The sequence below is a fragment of the Astyanax mexicanus genome, chromosome 16 (genome assembly GCF_023375975.1).
Source record: "Astyanax mexicanus isolate ESR-SI-001 chromosome 16, AstMex3_surface, whole genome shotgun sequence".
NCBI lineage: Eukaryota > Metazoa > Chordata > Actinopteri > Characiformes > Acestrorhamphidae > Astyanax > Astyanax mexicanus.
Window position 1 is genome coordinate 10,749,751 of NC_064423.1, and position 17,909 is coordinate 10,767,659.

The following is a 17,909-nucleotide window of genomic DNA, read 5'->3' on the forward strand; positions in this document are numbered from 1 at the left end:
AGTTTTCTATTTGTGACTGCTTTAGCAAAATCGAAACAGTGTGTCGAAGGTTGACAGCATGCGCGCGCGAGTGTGTGTGTGTGACAGTGTGTGCTGACAAGAAACACACACCCAGGGCAAGTGGAAAAAACACCATCGATTATGTAATCCTTTACCTCTATGCTTTTAGACAACATGACTGGGCTTCAGGGAAACGGAGGGAACACAGCCGTTCCTCTCCTCCTGTTTGTCCTCGTCTTGTGTTACAGAATGTTGCAGAATGCTGAACAACCTCTTTGGATTCACGCTAGGTCATGTTAGAGAAACTTTAACCCACCTAAGCCTTATTTATGCTGACTTAAATTTTGCCTAGTAATTCAGAATATAAAGAAACACATAAGGAATCATGTAGTAAACTTATTTAAACAAACCAAAATACTCTTTTAAGCAACTCTTATATGTGGTGCTGTTAATAGAGCCGGATATTAGTTTTAAAAAAATTAGATACCGATACGATACTTAAACAATACTTTTTTTTTTTTTTTTTTTTTCATTTTCTATCCAATTTACACAGCCAGTAACCCAACTCACTCATTAGGACTCCCCCTATCACTAGTGATGCTTCAACACACCAGGAGGGTGAAGACTAACACATGCCTTTCCCACAAGAAAAGTGCAGCGACTCTGTATTGATACACCAGCTCACAGACGCTCTGTGCTGATCGACATCACCCTTTGAAATGATGAGGGGAGAGAGCGACATCTACCCACCCAGAGAGAGCAAGGCCAATTGTGCTCTCTCAGGGCTCTGGTAGCCAATGGCAAGCTACATGAACAGGATTTGAACCAGCAATCTCCTAATCATAGTGTGAGCGCTTTAGACCACTGCCTAACATTCTTTTTAAGAATTATCAGCATAAGATTAAATTATTATTATTATTTTAGTGGTGTCAATCACTTAAAAATGAATTATGATCATGGAAAATAATAATAGTAATAACAGTGTAGTGAGGTTTACTTCTGCTTTACTTCTGGTAAATTTACTATATTATTATATCTCAGGGTAGAGTGCAATGTTCAGCCACAGCAAAGCCGCCCAGGCAGTTGGAACAAAACCTGTGGTGGATTTTTTTATTTGATTTAATATATATTTTTTAACATAAGTTTACATAGGTTTAAATAGGATCTCCGGTGGATTTCACGTTTTACAGACACTCTAAGACTAGGTCAGTGGCTGAGTTGCACTTAGCAGGGTATTATACATGTTGTAAAGTAACATATGACATTGCAAAGGCTGTTATTGGTGTAGAAATGACGTTTTATTTTAAAATGTTTCTGCTGTTAGCCAATCAGAGGCGATATGTTTGCATGTATGAATATTCAAGAGTAAGAGACAAAATCCTATCTTCCTATTCTAGTGTTCTAGTGAACATTTCTCTCTCTCTCTCTCTCGCTGTTACTCCACCGCTGAGTGGATCTGACGTTTCGCTGATGGCTGGAATTAGCTGGAGTCCGTTTGGATGACTTTACTACGACACTTCAAATCATTAATTTCACATTTGATAGTGGTCTGAGTTCTCTAACGCTTCGTCGCTGAGGTCGAGGATGAGAGCCAAGTTTCTGATACACTTCATCACTGTTGGAACTGATTGTAGGCTGTAATCAGTCAGTTCAGTCCCCTGGTGTTTGGTGTGTGTTTGTGGTCTGGTGGTTTAAAGGGATTTGAGAGTAAAAATAGTTGTAAAGTAAATAACTGTGTTTTTTCTGCTGTTCTCAGGTGCGGCAGTGCTCCACTGGATCACATCTCCCTCAACCGCCTGTCCAACATGAGGAAGAGATACAGGTGAGGTTTAAAAAAAAAAAAAAAACACACACACACACACAGTGGCTTGCAAAAGTATTCACACCCCTTGCACTTTTTCACACTTTATCACTTGTGTCAACCACAAACTTGTAAAAATGTATTTTATTGAGATTTTAAGTGAGAAAACAAGACAAATGAATGGAGTGAAATGGAAATGATGCATGGTTTAAAAAAAAAGAAAAAAAAAGTGTGACGTCTAAAAGTATTCAGCTGCCTTTACTGTATTTTTCACCCTATTTTTCTGTGAACGTCTATTTTTTTGGTCTATTTTCATACATAAGGCGCACCGGATTAAAAGGCACATGTTAAGAGACACTATAAGGAGCTTCTAATTCAGCAGGTCTCACCACTGGGTGGTGGTGGTGAGGGGTTAGCTAACTAAATTAAGTAAAGCTAAGCTAAGTAAACACTTGTAATAAACTGTAATTCCAAAAAAAAAAAAATCCAGAAAACTGTTTATTTGGGTGAGTAAAGCTTAAGTAAGCTTCCTGACAGTAAATTCCTGAATTTCTCCTGCACTAAGGCTGAAGCTTTAGCATTAACATTAGCGGCTAACCTCTCCAACAGTGCTAGCTAGGGTTAGGAGCAGGCTAAAGGCCGATAATACTCTCCTCTGATCGGGCCCAACAAATCCGACCAACCCAGCCCAAGCCCGTGCACATTCTGCCCAAGCCCCACCCGACCTGCATTATAAACTGTCAATCTGAGCCCAAACCTGATTTAAACCCCACATTTTTTTTTTGAGTAAGTAGAGCGTAAAACTAAGCTTTTTAAAAACATTTTGGGGCTGTTTGAAAGAGCGAAATCTGTTCAGAATGATGTTAATTTACATTGCAACACTGAAGAAGCATAGGCCATTTATTTAATAAAAATGCTTATTAAGACAAGTCAAGTGCATAATACGAACAATTGGAGGAGCTCACGTGTGCCCCCCAGAGCTGCATGATTGACAAGTTTGATTTGTTACTTTTGTGTATATAAATAGGTATATATGTGATTATCACGCCATAGCTTTATATTAAATAAAAATAGCATTAAAAACAGACGCCTACATCACAGACTATTTTCTTCAGCCCAACCTGACCCGGCCGGAAGTAAAGGCATTCAATCTATTTTCCAGCCAATCTTTTGATGCCTAGAAAGCATGGCTGTCGCATCATAGCGTAAACGCATTCGATTAATCTGGAATCAGTAATGCGTAATTTTTTTGTGTTTTTAGCCCAAATGAATTATGCCACCAAGGTTGACCCCAACTTCCACCAACGGATTAAAGCACAGTTTAATCTGATATATGAGCCAGATAATGTACTGCTACAAACAATCACTGTCTCCGCTGCTCCATACTGTTTACATGCTCAGTATGTGCAGCGTTCACTGCTCACATATGCACTGTATTTACCATTGACTCAACTACTAGAAATGCAAGTATAATTAATTTTTGTTTACCTTAAATATGTAAGCAGGTCAGTATTTAAATAAATTCAGCTTTTTTCCCAAATACGAGACTTTACAGTGGGGCACTGGCATATTTTCATAATTTATGCATGGCTGGTAACCACATATCAGTTCAAACAGTAAGTCAACAGAAGGTTTGGAACAGTGTGTGCTGTGTACATGCTGAACCTGGTTTTATTAATGCATGCATTTCATATGTATGTGTGCTAAAATGACTTATTAAAGTGTATAAAATGCCTTATATCAACAGAGTTAGAGCCAAAAGTAAATACGCCAAAGAGAAAAATGGTGTTGATGTAAATGTAACGCAGCACTGTATCACACCATGAACCAGACTGAATAATATTAATGTGATTATGCTGATAATGATCATACAGTTGTGTAAATGACTGACTGGCTTGATTACCATAATCTGATTAGGGTCATAATTGGAATAGGCATAATCACATTACCACACCTAGAGTCCTGATATTTTATTCAGTTTATTTAGTCCTGGAAATTGGGACGATTTCCTCCCAGGGAGAGCCTTAATGAGACAAATCAAGCTTGATGAAAATAAGCCTAGGAAAAAAAAACGTAGTAATGTATTTAAATCATAGCATGACTTCAGCAGTCGTTTTTTTATTATTATTTTTATTTTTTTTATTTTTTTTATGAATTAAAGCAGAATTTTTTCTTTAGTGCTGTTTCTGTCTGATGTTCTTAGCAATTCTGTTTTTGCTGCATCTCCATACAGTTGGAATGTGGTGTCTATCTATGGTTGGCAACAGTAACTAGGCACTTGTGGGATGGACCTGTGGGATGAATGTATTGTCTAAGTGTCCCTGTTTTTAAATATATTTGTGCAAATCGCTGTTTTCATGGAGATTTAACCTTCTTGAAAACAATTAAATGTCCATATCAGTTCAGGTTACTTTAGCTTTCTATAAAGTATCCATAGCGACAAAGCAGGAGGCTGGGAAAACTCCGCCCACCCACACCAGCATGCTGGTAATGAGTTGCTACAAATTCTTCTCTCTGGACAACTAGTCTATTAAATGTCTGGAAGAACAGATTATATGATTATAATGATGATATGCAGATACATTTAGACACCTTTTTATTCAATGTTTTAATTTTTTTATGCTTCTCCTTCATTGTAAATTAATACTGAAGTCATAGAGATTATGAAGAAACACATAAGGAATAATGTAGTAACCTAAAAGTGATAAAAAAATATATATCCTGTAAAGCATTTAATTGATCTTATCTGCAGAACAGTAAACTTAACTATCTTTCTTTCCTGGGGCTGTCCTGATGAGTGCCAGTTTTATCATTACATTTTTTTTATGTTTCGGATTCACTGATCTTCAAGTCTTTTTTTTTTTGTTCATTACTTAGTTAAGTAGTTCTTGCCATAATATGGATTAGAACCTTACTTAAATAGGACTATTCACTGTATACCTGTAACTCTACCTCTTAACATCTTTACAACTGATGCTCTCAAACACATTAAGATAGCAAGTAATTAAGTAATTAACTCTTGAGGTAACTCACATGGCTACAAAATCACTGAGCATGTCCCTGAGTGTCCCTCTTATTACTACTAGGGGTGACTGACTGTTGTATTCATCTATCTATCTAACGCTGCATTTTTTTTCTGCAGACATAATTCTGTTACTGACTTTTTGGTTAATCCCTATAAAAAAGATTTAAAAACTTGTAATAAATAAATATAGTACTGTTTTTTTCTTATTTAGCAGGTTTCACCACTGGGTGTGGTGGTGGGTGGTAACTAAGTTCAGTAAAGCTAAGCTAAGTAAACAAAAATGTAATTCTGAATGTTAATCTACACAGATTTCTCTCCTCTAATTGGGTGAGTAAAGTGCGTCCGTTTATCTACAGTAAACTTAGATTTCCAGATTTCCACTAAGGCTGGGTACAGCAGGATTAGCATTAGCGGCTAACTGCTAGTGCTAGCTGCAGTTAGTGCTAGTAAATGCTGCACGACAGAGCTAAACTGAGGAACCTTGAGTGTTCCAGAAAGCCAGGGTGGTAGGAGCTAGAGGTTCGTCCCACGTAGCTTGTTTTAACACGGTAAACACGCAGACTACAGTCCGATATACTCACCTCTGAATGGCGGTTAGCGGCTAATGCTAATGCTGCTCCAGCAGTGCTAGCCAGGGTTAGCAGCAGGCTAGAGGCCGATGATACTCACTTTTGAACGACCAAAGAGCTAGTGTTCAGCACGATTGATGGCTGAAGCTAATGCTGCTCCAGCAGTGCTAGCCAGGGTTAGCAGCAGGCTAGAGGCCGATAATACTCACTTCTGAACGGCGGAAGAGCTAGCATTTAGCACTAGCATTTAGTGGCTAGTGCTTATACTGCTCCAGCGGTGCTTTACTCTAGCTTTACTGCTTACCTTACAATCTGTATGGTAGAATTCATAGATAAAGTGCACCAGATTATAAGGCGCACTGGTGATTTTTGGGAAAATTAAACTATTTTAAGTGTACCTTATTATTGTTTGTAGCATTTATTGTCATTACAAGTTCAAACTGACCTGAACAGTGTGTGTAATATGAATGTGACACAGTTGTAAACACATTAAACTATTTTCATTTTCCATCTTCCACTTGTTTATTACACTAATTAAACCCAGCAGAAAAGACTTCATGCTCCAAATGTGATTCCAAATATTTGTCATGTATTTTTAAACAGTGAAATGGGTCAAATTGACCCGCAACCCAACAGAAAGGTTAAGTGGGCTTTTTTGCCAGTGTCTGATTTCCTGGAACGCTGTTCTTGAGAACAGAACGGCGGGGGATTTGTACTTGTCTTCTCTAAATTTGCCCTTTTAACCCTCGTATTCCATCCTCTGTATGTCTCCCAGGCTGAACACATGGAATCGTGATTTTGAAGTTTAAAGTCCGTGGCAGCTGAGGAATGCTGGGTTAACTGGTTTTCCAGTGGTTCCTCAGGATAGAGCTGTTTTAATAAAGACCTTCCACTGACCACACATTCTTTACCACAGTTCCATAGCTTAAAGCTATAATCAGCAGGCTTTTAGAGCCTAAATGAAACGTAAATTGAATTTTAGGGGTGTATGGATGTTATGTCAGTTTAGATATATACCAGCAGGACTTCTCTGAAAATATGAATAATTGAGTAATGAATTATTGATGAATAATGGATATGCTGGCAGAAACAAATTAAAGCGCATATTGGGCGAAAAAATCTAATTTGCACTGTTTTTCACTTTTTTCTCCAAACTAGAGTCAGTTACTAAGGTCCAGCTTAGTGTCGGAAGTTTGCTTATGTGCTGCCTGATGCTCACACTCAATATGACATTTAAAAATGATGAGTTTCTTTGATTTGACCAAATTGAAAACCTCTGAAGACCTATATATTCAAGAGAAAGATGGATGATCACAAGCCATCAAACCAAACTGAACTGCTTGAATTTTTGCACCAGGAGTAAAGCAGCATAAAGTTATCCAAAAGCAGTGTGCAAGACTGGTGGAGGAGAACATGCTGAAATGCATTAAAAACTGTGATTAAAAACCAGAGTTATTCCACCAAATATTGATTTCTGAACTCTTAAAACTTTATGAATATGAACTATGCATTCTATGCATTATTTGAGGTCTGAAAGCTCTGCATCTTTTTTTTCTGTTATTTCAGACATTTCTCATTTTCTGCAGCAAATAAATGCTCTAAATGACAATATTTGTATTTGGAATTTAAGAGAAATGTTGTTTATAGTTTATAGAATCAAACAACAATGTTCACTTTACTCAAACATAAACCTATGAATAGCTAAATCAGAGTAACTTATTCAGAAACTGAAGCGGTCTCTTAATTATTTCCAGAGCTGTATGTGTCAATAGCATAACCTGCATTTTGTGTGGCAACAGTGGCATGAAAAAACGTCCTTATACAAAAGAGAGTAAAACCTTAGAAGGTACCCATCCTCCTTTGGTCTACATTGTTTTAGGAATTTTTATGTTAGCCTAACTTAAAAAATAGTTCATTTAATAAACATCTTGAAATAATGTCACAAATCTAAAATAGTAAAGCCATAAAAATATGTAATTGGCATAAACTCATACAAACTGAATGACTAAAATGTGACTAAAACTTTTTGTGCACCTCACAGATGGATTTAAGTCGTATCTGTATGTTTCTGGTATCAGGAGAGTGCAGAAAATGCCTCGCGCAGCTCGAAAAGCACAAAAGGCATAAACCAATTCTCTTAATTAATCATAGAGGTGTTTTAGGCATAGCATGAAATAAACTTGTCGCTCGCCATTCTCTTTAAAAGCCAGGTGTGCTGTGACTTTGGCACGTTCATATATTAACAGCGTGGGGCTTTTTGCATTGTCTGGGTATATTTCAGGCAGTGGTGCACCTGTGTTTTTTGCTGCCAAGATAGCAAAACACCCGAAAATTCACATTTAAAAAAAAAATGTCCAAATGAACATTGCCACAAAGCAGCTATTATTTGGGTAATGAGCCATTCTCAGCACTGCACTTGGCATAGATGTGGCATTATGGGATGTAGCAGGAATACATCGTAGGCTAGATTCTAGATTCTAGCTAGAATTGTCCGTGCGGTCAGACAAGTAATTCTAGCATAAAATTAAATTGCATCCACATGTACCACATGAGCCTTTAATATTGTATATATTTTTTTGCTCTTATCTGTGTTTTTCAGTGTTGTAATAATGGAGCATCATATTTTTTGAGGGTAATAACGTTTGACGTAAGCTGAAAATTGTGTACATTCTATCTTCTGTCCAACTATCTCTTTAAATGTGACTTTTCTTCCTGTAATGGAGCTCCTCCTGTATGATCCAGCTCTGCCGTGAGAAATGTGAATTATCTTTTCTCGCTTTAAGAGGGTTAAATGGTCTTAATTCAAACATGTTCCCTTCTCGTCTCCCAGATATTGCAGTTTTAAAACCAGGACTGGCGTACATTATCGCATTATCGCTTTAATCCGTGTACATAAAGAGCCGCCATGTCTTGGAGTAGATGCGGCCCGCTGGATGAGGCGGAATAGGTTTTCCACTTTCTGCGACTTCATAAATATGATGTATTGGCTTGACAGGTGGGCTCCCGCGCTGTGTTGTGTGGTACGGGGCTGTGGAATGAAGCGGGGAGGATGGATTGAGAGCTTTTTGTGGAACGGTGTTTCTCTGAAAGATAAAGCGCTTCAGGGAGAACCGTCTGAACGCGTGTTGCTCTCTTCTGAGGCTGTTTGAGGCACGCTCGATTTCAAAATGGAGTTTTTCGAGAAAGGGTAATCCTCCGGTGACCTATATGATGTCTAACTAATATCTGTGTTTGTGTCTTTGTGTGTGTGTGTGTGTTTGGCTGCTTCAGGAACGGTCTGGGCCCGTCTAAAGAAGGAGAAGCGCAGTATTCTGTGGTGCACTGCACTGGATACATCAAGGCTTGGCCACCAGCAGGTATTTACCACACAAATTACCACAGACAGACACTCAGCAGCCCACTTTACAATATAATTTACTCGTTCTGATCACAATTATTGATAGCAACTGCATGCGTTCCTCTTTAAATTTAAGATAATTTAACCTTAATCAATACATTTTAGTTCTTTTACCTTTACCTCAATGGATTTACAGTTAAAAGTAAGGTTTTTATATCATCAAGACAAAATTCAAATAGAAACACTTTATATAATGTCAAATGTCATGGTATTACAATTCATAAACTGATTTGGAGACAGCTTGGGAACACCTACGCTTGTTTAAGTTGTGAGTTTGAACACTGGCCACTGTGCTCATGGCAAGGCAGATAGTGGGTACACATGGTTCTCAAAATTTCTAAAGTGCAGGCGTTAACGTTTCATGTTCCGCAGTGACACATGTACTGGTAATACATCACAGAAGGCATTACCACCCACAGTGGACAGTGCAGTTTGTTTTATGTGATTAGTTGTGTTAGACAAGGCAACCATATATAATGTACACTCAAAAGACACACTTTTGTATATATGCATTCCCGGAGTGGCGAGCAGCTATTGCTGAGGTGCCTGGGGAGCAGTGAGGGTTACCATTGGTGACCAGTGATGTCAGTAACGCATTACTTAGCAACGCCTTACTCTAATCTGACCCTTTTTTTCAGTAACGAGTAATCAACGCGTTACTATTTCCAATGCAGTAATCAGATTAAAGTTACCTATCCAAGTCACTGTGCGTTACTCTCTCTCTCTCCACCTTACTCTCTCACACACACACACACACACACAGACACACACACACACCGCTCCCTTTCCTGTCACCTTTACAGTCCTCCCCAGTCTCTCTCTCGCGCTCGGCGTGTCTTTAGTTTCCGCCTGTTCTCATTTTTCCGCCAGTTCTCGGGCTCCCTAACTCTTTATAAAGGCGTTTTTTCCCGGCCGCGTCCCAATTCACTAGCCAGGGCAGTGGTCTGCACAGATCTGATTGGCAGAGGAGAGCGTTTGAAGATTTTGTGCCGCAGAGCGCGTATACCATAAAGACAAGAAAAGTTCTGACGCTTTAAATGAACGCTGTCAAAATTAAATCCTTCTCAGTAGTTTATCGGTTTGGGTCCGCACTGGACAACGTCTGGGTCCGGACCTGGACCGCAGTCCGCATATATGTGATCCCTGGCCTCGACCATATACACGGTTCTGTTTTATAAAACCACTCCTTGCTGCCCTGCAGAGAACAACAGGTATAATGTTAAGATTTACAGTGTTAAATATTTCAGGTCAAGAAAGACTTTCTTTATTTTTCTTTTTTATAAAAAAACAAGTATTTATGTTAAGTGAAATCAAGAAAGACCATATTTTATTTTTTATAAAAAAAATAATTTATGTTAAGTTAATTCAAGAGAAATGGTCTTTTATTTTTATTAAAAAACTTATTTTTTCAGGAAATAGTTCAACTTTAAATGTCTAGAGATACATTGATGCTGTTAAAAATGCATTTTCCAATAAAGGGAGTATTGGTAAAACTGGTTATAATTTTTATGTTAAGGCGGCGGGACGTGGTGTCTGCAGCTGCTGAAAGTAACTAATAAAGTACAGTAACTTAGTTACTTTTAAAATCAAGTAATCCATAAAGTTACTTTTTAAAGGAGTAATCAGTAATCGGATTACTTTTTTTAAAGTAACTATACCATCACTGTTGGTGACCCATCAAATCCAGGTATCAAACCCACAACCTTGTCATCGATGGCCCAGTACTGTAACCACTAAGACACCACTTAATCGATAAATAGGCACAATAATCACCATATTCTTCGCACTGTAAGGCGTACCTAAAATCCTTTAATTGTCCCAAACATCGACACTGCACCTCATAATCCGGTGCGCCATATGTATGAATTTTACCAGTCAGGTTGTAAGAAACAGTAAAGCCACTCCACTGAAGTACAGCGTTATACAGGAGTTTCAGTGAATTTTCCCCAGCACAGAGGCTGGAGCAGTATTAGCATTAGCCGCTAACTGCAGCACTAGCTCTTTTGCCATTCAGAGGTAAGGTATATCGGACTGTAGTCTGTGTGTTTACCGTGTTGAAGCAAGCTACATGGGACAAATAGATAATACGTAAGACGGTAGCTAATAGTGCCCTGGGTTACCAGAACACTCAGGGTTCCTCAATCTAGCATTATTGGCGGACATTTACTAACGCTGTTTTTAACCAAGCTAAAATATTGGAAATCTAAGCTTACTGTAAGTAAACAGAAGCACTTTACTTACCCAAATAAACAGTTTTCAGGAGAGAAATTTGTGTAGATTAACATACAGCACTCATTTGACTTAAATATATATATATATATATATATATATATATATATTAAGAATTACAGTTTTGTTTCCTTACGTCATACTTATGTATGAGAATGGACCAGAAAATAGAGGGTCATTGATAGTTTGCCTTATAATACTGTGAACCTTTTTTTAAAAACCGTAATATTGCTTATTGTGTTTATTTAATAAGTTTTATTTATTTAGTATATTAAAAAAAAAAACTGAATATTTTTAATAATTAAAATGTCTTTGCTTTTTAAATGAGTGTAATTGCATTATTGTTATATAAGAGACATTTACTTTTGATTATCAAATTTATTTGTGGGACAATATATCCATCACAAATATTGTTGTTGTGACCAGCCTACCCCTAAATATTCGCCAACTCTGGACGTGAGTGTGACACAGTTGGTCGCGGAACTAAATCTGAAAACAGTCTGGCTTTTACAGCAGGACTGTAATGTTTACACCTTTGTGTCCAGAGTTTTGTCTGAATACACGACTATAAATAGGGCATTTGCATCTCTGTGCTGCAATAAAAGCCTAAACTCTTCTGGGAGGGCTTTACACTAGATGTTGCAACATGGCTATGTTGATTGTGTTCTGCTCTGACAACATTAGTTAGGTCAGGTGCGGATGTTTTATTGGCTGGAGCTGCATCATCGCTCCAGAGAATGCACTTCCCCTGCCCCACATCCCGCTTCCCACCCGCCGGTCTGGCTTTGTGAGTGTTTCTGTGAATGGACGACGGATCTTGCTCATCTGCCAGCAGCGAGGAATTCGCCGTTAAATTTGTTGGGACCGCTGTGGCCGCGGGGCAGGCTGCAACCTCGGATGACTCCCGTATCTCGGAGTTCATTGAGACGTTTTAAGGCCCCTGCTGGCCTGGAATTCCCATCAGCGCTGCAGCAGGTGCATTGCAGAGGCCCGAGGGGGAGGTTTAAAGGTTTAAACTAAAGCTCGGAGGCAATGAAACCGAGTCTGTTGCTTTGTGTCTGTGCTGGAAGAGCTCCAGGTATAAACGGGTCAGCCATGTGCGAGTGTGTGAGCTTCTTTTAGATTAATCACACATGCTGCTTTTCCTGTTTGTGATCTGACCTAAAAATAGCAAATTCTTCCACCGCGCTGTCATTCGCTTGTGATGTCCACTGGAACGAAATGTTCACAGTGTGGAAAGCAGTGTGGACACGTTTCCCCAAACTGTCCCAAATCTTGCTTTTCCTACATGCGCTATTTATTAATGGTTAGAGATTGTTTAGATGGAGCTCGGCCACGCTCAATTACCAGCTTGAATTCAGACATCGGAAGTTTGCAGTTTGTGTGTTTTCTGTTCAGTGTAATTTAGAACGTGACTAATGACTGCATTTTGGGAAATGGAGGGCATTCAGAATTGCAGGCTATTTGCGTGGGTGTGGCATTCCCTCAGTAATAAATGAGGTAGCAATTAGCCTGGTTTCGCAACTAAACAAAACAGTTCAGACCAATGACTGTATATAATTGATAAATTACTAGCAATTTTTAAGCTTTTTATGAACAAAAAGGCCATTATACATTGAAATTGCATTGTACAGGTCTCCAAATGGTCACCTGGACTAAAGAGTTGCCAGTGTAAAGTGAGGGTCGCTGGTTTGAAACCCAGATTGTGCTGCTTGCCATCAGCAGCCGGAGTCTGAGAGAGGACGGTATCCACTCTCCAAGTGGGTAGATTGCACACTCTCCCCATATCATTTCTATTGTAATGTCGCTCAGCTCAGGCAATTGTTACCTGATGTATCAAAACTGGGTCAATGCTCTATAAGAACAAGAATGAAGATGCCTCATCCCTAGGTGTGCACGTGAAAATTGTAGGGTTAGGCTTAATAAGTGATGAGTGTTGAAACATCATGTTTATTGGACAAAATGGGTATCCAGGGGGAACATTTTGAGTTTTGCTTTTGGTTCGTTAACCTAGCATCTAAGCCTAAGGATCTAAGGGACTGAGTAGACCAATATGGCTCTACCTGGCCTCTATTACTCAAGTTTCAAATTTAACAACAAGTTGGACAACAAATTTAGCTTCATAACAAACTGCATGCCTAAATCATCACCCACATGATGACTCAAGCATCTTATGCCAGGACTAAACTACACAATTCTAGTCCTGAACCTCAAGACAAATCAACGTTCGCTTGGTCACTATGTTGAAACTTGCCAAGTGACCCCTAATGCCTCATATTTGGACCTGTGTTTTCTGGAATGATGAGGCTTCATCCAATATTTTGAGATGAGTTGTTTGTTGGGATCATCCAACATTCTAATATATACATTCTAAATATAGTTGTCGCTAAAGGCAATCAAAAGATCACAGTAGATCTTGAGCGAAATCAAGTAGAAAGCATTTCACAGACTGTAGAGACAGTTACTCCAACAAAAGCAGGTTAAACTATTTTTAAAACCCTTGATTTTGGAGGAAACAGTGAATGTCATTGTAGTGACAGCCCACTGATCACTGTATGAATGGGATTTTCTCGTAACTCAAATCATGGTGCCTGTTTAAAGATAAAGACCCGCCCTTTAGCGAAAAGAGCCAATCAGCTTGCGTTCTGGTGGGAAAGTCCCCCTCGCTGTGGAGATAGGTGCAAGAGAAGTAGCCATAACAAGCCAGAAAATCGAGTGTATGAATGGGATTTCTCGTAATGCTAATCATGGCACCTATTCAAGGATTTCAGCAAAATAGCTTTCCTTGCAATGGAGATGGGTGCAAGCGAAGTAGCCATAACAAGCCAAAAAATTGAGGGGAATTAATGGGATTTCTCGTAATGCTAGATGTGTGCAGGCACAGTAGGCATGACAAGCCAAAAAATGTAGTTCTTTGTGCATTATTGAGTTGAAACCGTTCATGAGGTATCAGATTTTTGTTGGTGATTTAGTTTCCAATATTTTGGTCTCTCTTTATTGGAACAAATGGAAGGCTGGTTTTAAATGACTGGAAATCTCTCAGCTCTCAGTGTTGTCACAGTAATAGTTGCCAAGGGAATTAACTTGCTTATAGGGATTTTGTTAATACCTAGTAGATGGATAGTAAGGGATCAGAAATTGACCACATCAAACCATCCCCCTCAATGGATGCACTTGACCGTGCCGTGAACCCTGTGTCCATTTAAGGCGGAAAACTCTATTTCCAGTGTAGCATGAGTCTTTGAACTAGGAAAAGGACATAGAAAGCAGCAATTAAAATCAGGGGAAGAACTCCTAGGTTTTACTACAGGTGACTAACGATCAGTAATGCATTACAGAGACATTAGAGATCAACACAGTAATAAAATTCACCTTAAGCTCATTGAGCCACATTTAAACCCAGGTTAAGCCTCATCGAGCTGTGGAGACAGTCGGTCCAGGGCAGATGGTGCTGAATCTCATTGCTATTCCAGCCTGCCAAACATCTGACACCGACTCTGAATAAACACACGTTTAATGTTCCCCCTTACGACTGCCGTTTGACCGAGCGGTCCCGGCCTGTTTGTGTTTTGTGCCACCGAAACGCTTTCTCACGTTGGACAGCGCACAAATCGACCTGTTTATGAAATTGTCCGCGTTTTTATGTATGTCATCTGTCTATCCAATAGTCCAAATGTTTTGCATCCATCATATGTGGCCAGCTGCAATCTATCAGCCGCCTCTGGCCATCCTGAGGGGTCTGGCTTTTGCCGTCTAGAAGCTCATCGCTTTGTTGACAGTGCTTTACTATACGCTCCAGTCATTTCAACACCCATTCAATCAGCTTTACATGTCTTTATCATTATGGTTAGACTAGAATCACCCTCTGTTTCTCTTTCAATCTGCTCTAATGTTTGTTTCACTGTCGTCTACAAACGTCCCTGAGCCTTTCTGATCTTCATGTCACAGCTATGGCCAGCGATAATGAAGCATGTTGAAACTTTAGAATCATTGGCTTTTGGAAGCTCTTGGAAAGTGCAGATTCTGAACTTTGGAATAGAGATTTTGGCATTGAAACGGACAGAAAAAGTGCATTCCTGAACCTGCTGATAGAGAATGTCAATTAAATATACAATTTTCATTTAGAAAAAAGTTGGGAGAGCATGAAAAAACACGAACAATAAATGTTTCCTATGTGTTCGTTAATTTTTATTTAAATTACTTTGTGTAGTATTTGTTATAATAAGAACCTTATTAAGGACCATCATTCAACAGTAGCTGATACAGTGGGGAAAATAAGTTTTGATACTTTGCCAACTTTGCAACTTTTCCCACCTACAAATTAATTAACATTTTATTGCATGAAATAAGTATTTGATCACAGACCAACCATCAAAAATTCTGTCTCTCACAGTCCTGTTAGTTTCTCTTTAAGAAGCCCTCTTATTTTGCACTTTGGGGCTGGTATGGATGATTCCCCCAAGAATACCGTCCCAACTGTGAAGCATGGGGGTGGAAACATCATACTTTGGCGGTGCTTTTCTGCAAAGGGGACAGGACAACTGCACCCTACTGAAGGGAGAATAGATGGGGTCCTATATTGTAAGAATTTGGCAGACCTGTTAGTTTTTCTCAAAGAAGCCCTTCTATTCTGCACTCTGGGGTTGGTATGGATGATTCCCCCAAGAATACCGTCCCATTTGTGAAGCATGGGGGTGGAAACATCGTTCTTTGGGGATGCTTTTCTGAAAAAGAGAAAGGGTGACTACACCGTATTGAAAGGAGGGTGGATGGGGTCATATATATCGCAAGAATTTAGGAAGCAACCTCCTTCCCTTAGTCAGCATTGAAGCATTGAAGAGATGAGTGATGGCTGGGTCTTCCAGCATGACAATGACCAGAAACGCACAGCCTGGGCAACTAAGGAAGGGCACCCTAAGAAGCATTTTAAGGTAATGGAGTGGCCTAACCAGTCTCCGGACCTGAACCCAATAGAAAATCTTTGGAGGGGGCTCAAAGTCTGTGTTTCTCAGTGACATCCCTGAACCCTGAAAGATCTGGAGAAGATCTGCATGGATTTTTGGGCCAAAATTGTTGTGGGATGAACCATCAGTAGAACCATGTATTGTGGTCAGATGAATCTGTAGTTCAGGGGGAAAGGACTATCCAGACCATCTCAGCAACAAGTCTAAAATCCAGGTTCTGTCATGGCATGAATTTTTGTCAGCGGTAATGCAGAAAGAAACATTGAGATCATCAAGCAAAACGTCTTGTCCAGGCATCTCTATGCATTTTACTACAGGACAATGCAAAACCACATGCTGCGCACATTGCAAAGACATGGAAAGATGATGCTGAACAATGCAGAAGCCCTGTACGATGATGCATTACCAAGTTTGACTGGAAACGTTAGTGTGTCATCCAGCCCCAACCTCGATCAGCACAGTCAATCAAAAAATCGTACACTGATTAGTACATGTGCCCTAATTGCATTTAGGCAATGTAGCAGAACAGCAGTGATCACTATAGTGTTTTAAGGGTTCTCGATGATCACATCTTCAGAGTGTTTGCTTTGAGTTGGTGCACTCGAGGTGTTCTGGTGTGTGTGAAGTAGAGATGAGGAGATTGACAGCAGTATCTGGAGGGTTTATCTGTGTAGTTCATCGAACACTCATTACGAAGTGTGTTATAATCGTGCCCTTTGGCGCAGGGACTGTGTTTCACCTCAAATCTATCAACCTAATTAAAATGAGATTAAAAATTACTTCCTGACATTCGCCCACGCTGACACGGATGCACGCTGGGACAGATATCAACACGTTTCTCTTTCATTAGCTGCGTTAATATGCATACAGTAGCCTGCATCAGTTCTTGCAAAGTCTGAGGAACTGAACTGGATCAGCTATAACATTAAAACTACTGACAGATGAAGAGAATATAATTGTCCTGTACCTGTCAAAAGGTGTCTATACATTACCATTCAAAAGTTTTTTCCTACATTGTAAATGAATACTGTCATTCAAACTATGTAGGAACGCATGTAGTAAACTTAAGTGTTTAGATGGCACTGTTCCATCCATCCATCCATCCATCCTTCCATTTTCTTCCGCTTATCCGGGGTCGGGTCGCGGGGCAGCAGCCTAAGCAGGGAAACCCAGACTTCCCTCTCCCCAGCCACTTGGGCCAGCTCGTTCGGGGGAATCCCGAGGCGTTCCCAGGCCACCTGAAAGACATAGTCCCTCCAGCTTGTCCTGGGTCTTTCCCTGGGCCTCCTCCTGGTGGGACATGCCCGGAACACCTCACCAGGGAGGCATCCAGGAGGCATCCTAATCAGATGCCCAAGCCACCTCAAATGGCTTCTCTCGATGTGGAGAAGCAGTGGCTCTACTCCTGGATGACTGAGCTTCTCACACTATCTCTAAGGGAGAGCCCAGAAACCCTGCGGAGGAAACTCCTTTCGGCCGTTTGTATCCGTGATCTCGCTCTTTCTAGCTCATGACCATAGATGTGGGTCGGAACGTAGATCGACCGGTAAATCGAGAGCTTTGCTTTCTGGCTCAGCTCTCTCTTCACCACGACGGATCTGTACAGCGCCCGCATCACTGCTGACGCAGCACCGATCCGTCTATCGATCTTCCGCTCCTTCTTCCCCTCATGGCACTATTCCAACAAAACTATACTGCTGCAGTCTCAAGTGCTTGTCTTGACGTCACAGTTGCTATATTGTGGCCAGCCTCCTCACCAGATCTAATTCCCAAAACATCATGCAAGTCTAGTGGGAATGTTTCTAGAATGCATGCGCTAAAGACAGGACAACCAGTAAACAGGTAACAGGTAGGGAAAGGGTCTTGGACATTCATTGGCTTATTGATGTTAATAGAGGCCCCACCTCTTAAGTCACAGCTAACA

General features: G+C 40.0%; 1 protein-coding gene across 5 annotated transcripts in view; it reads left to right on the forward strand.

Moving 5' to 3' along the window:
* arnt2 (aryl-hydrocarbon receptor nuclear translocator 2) overlaps nucleotides 1-17,909 on the forward strand; it is a 151,460-nt gene that overhangs the window by 66,428 nt on the left and 67,123 nt on the right. For all 5 annotated transcript variants that reach the window (XM_022669504.2, XM_022669503.2, XM_022669507.2 and 2 more), the window contains 2 exons: nucleotides 1,757-1,822; nucleotides 8,666-8,751. In XM_022669504.2, the coding sequence (XP_022525225.2) occupies nucleotides 1,757-1,822; nucleotides 8,666-8,751 (152 nt within the window). The remainder of the gene's footprint in view (nucleotides 1-1,756; nucleotides 1,823-8,665; nucleotides 8,752-17,909) is intronic.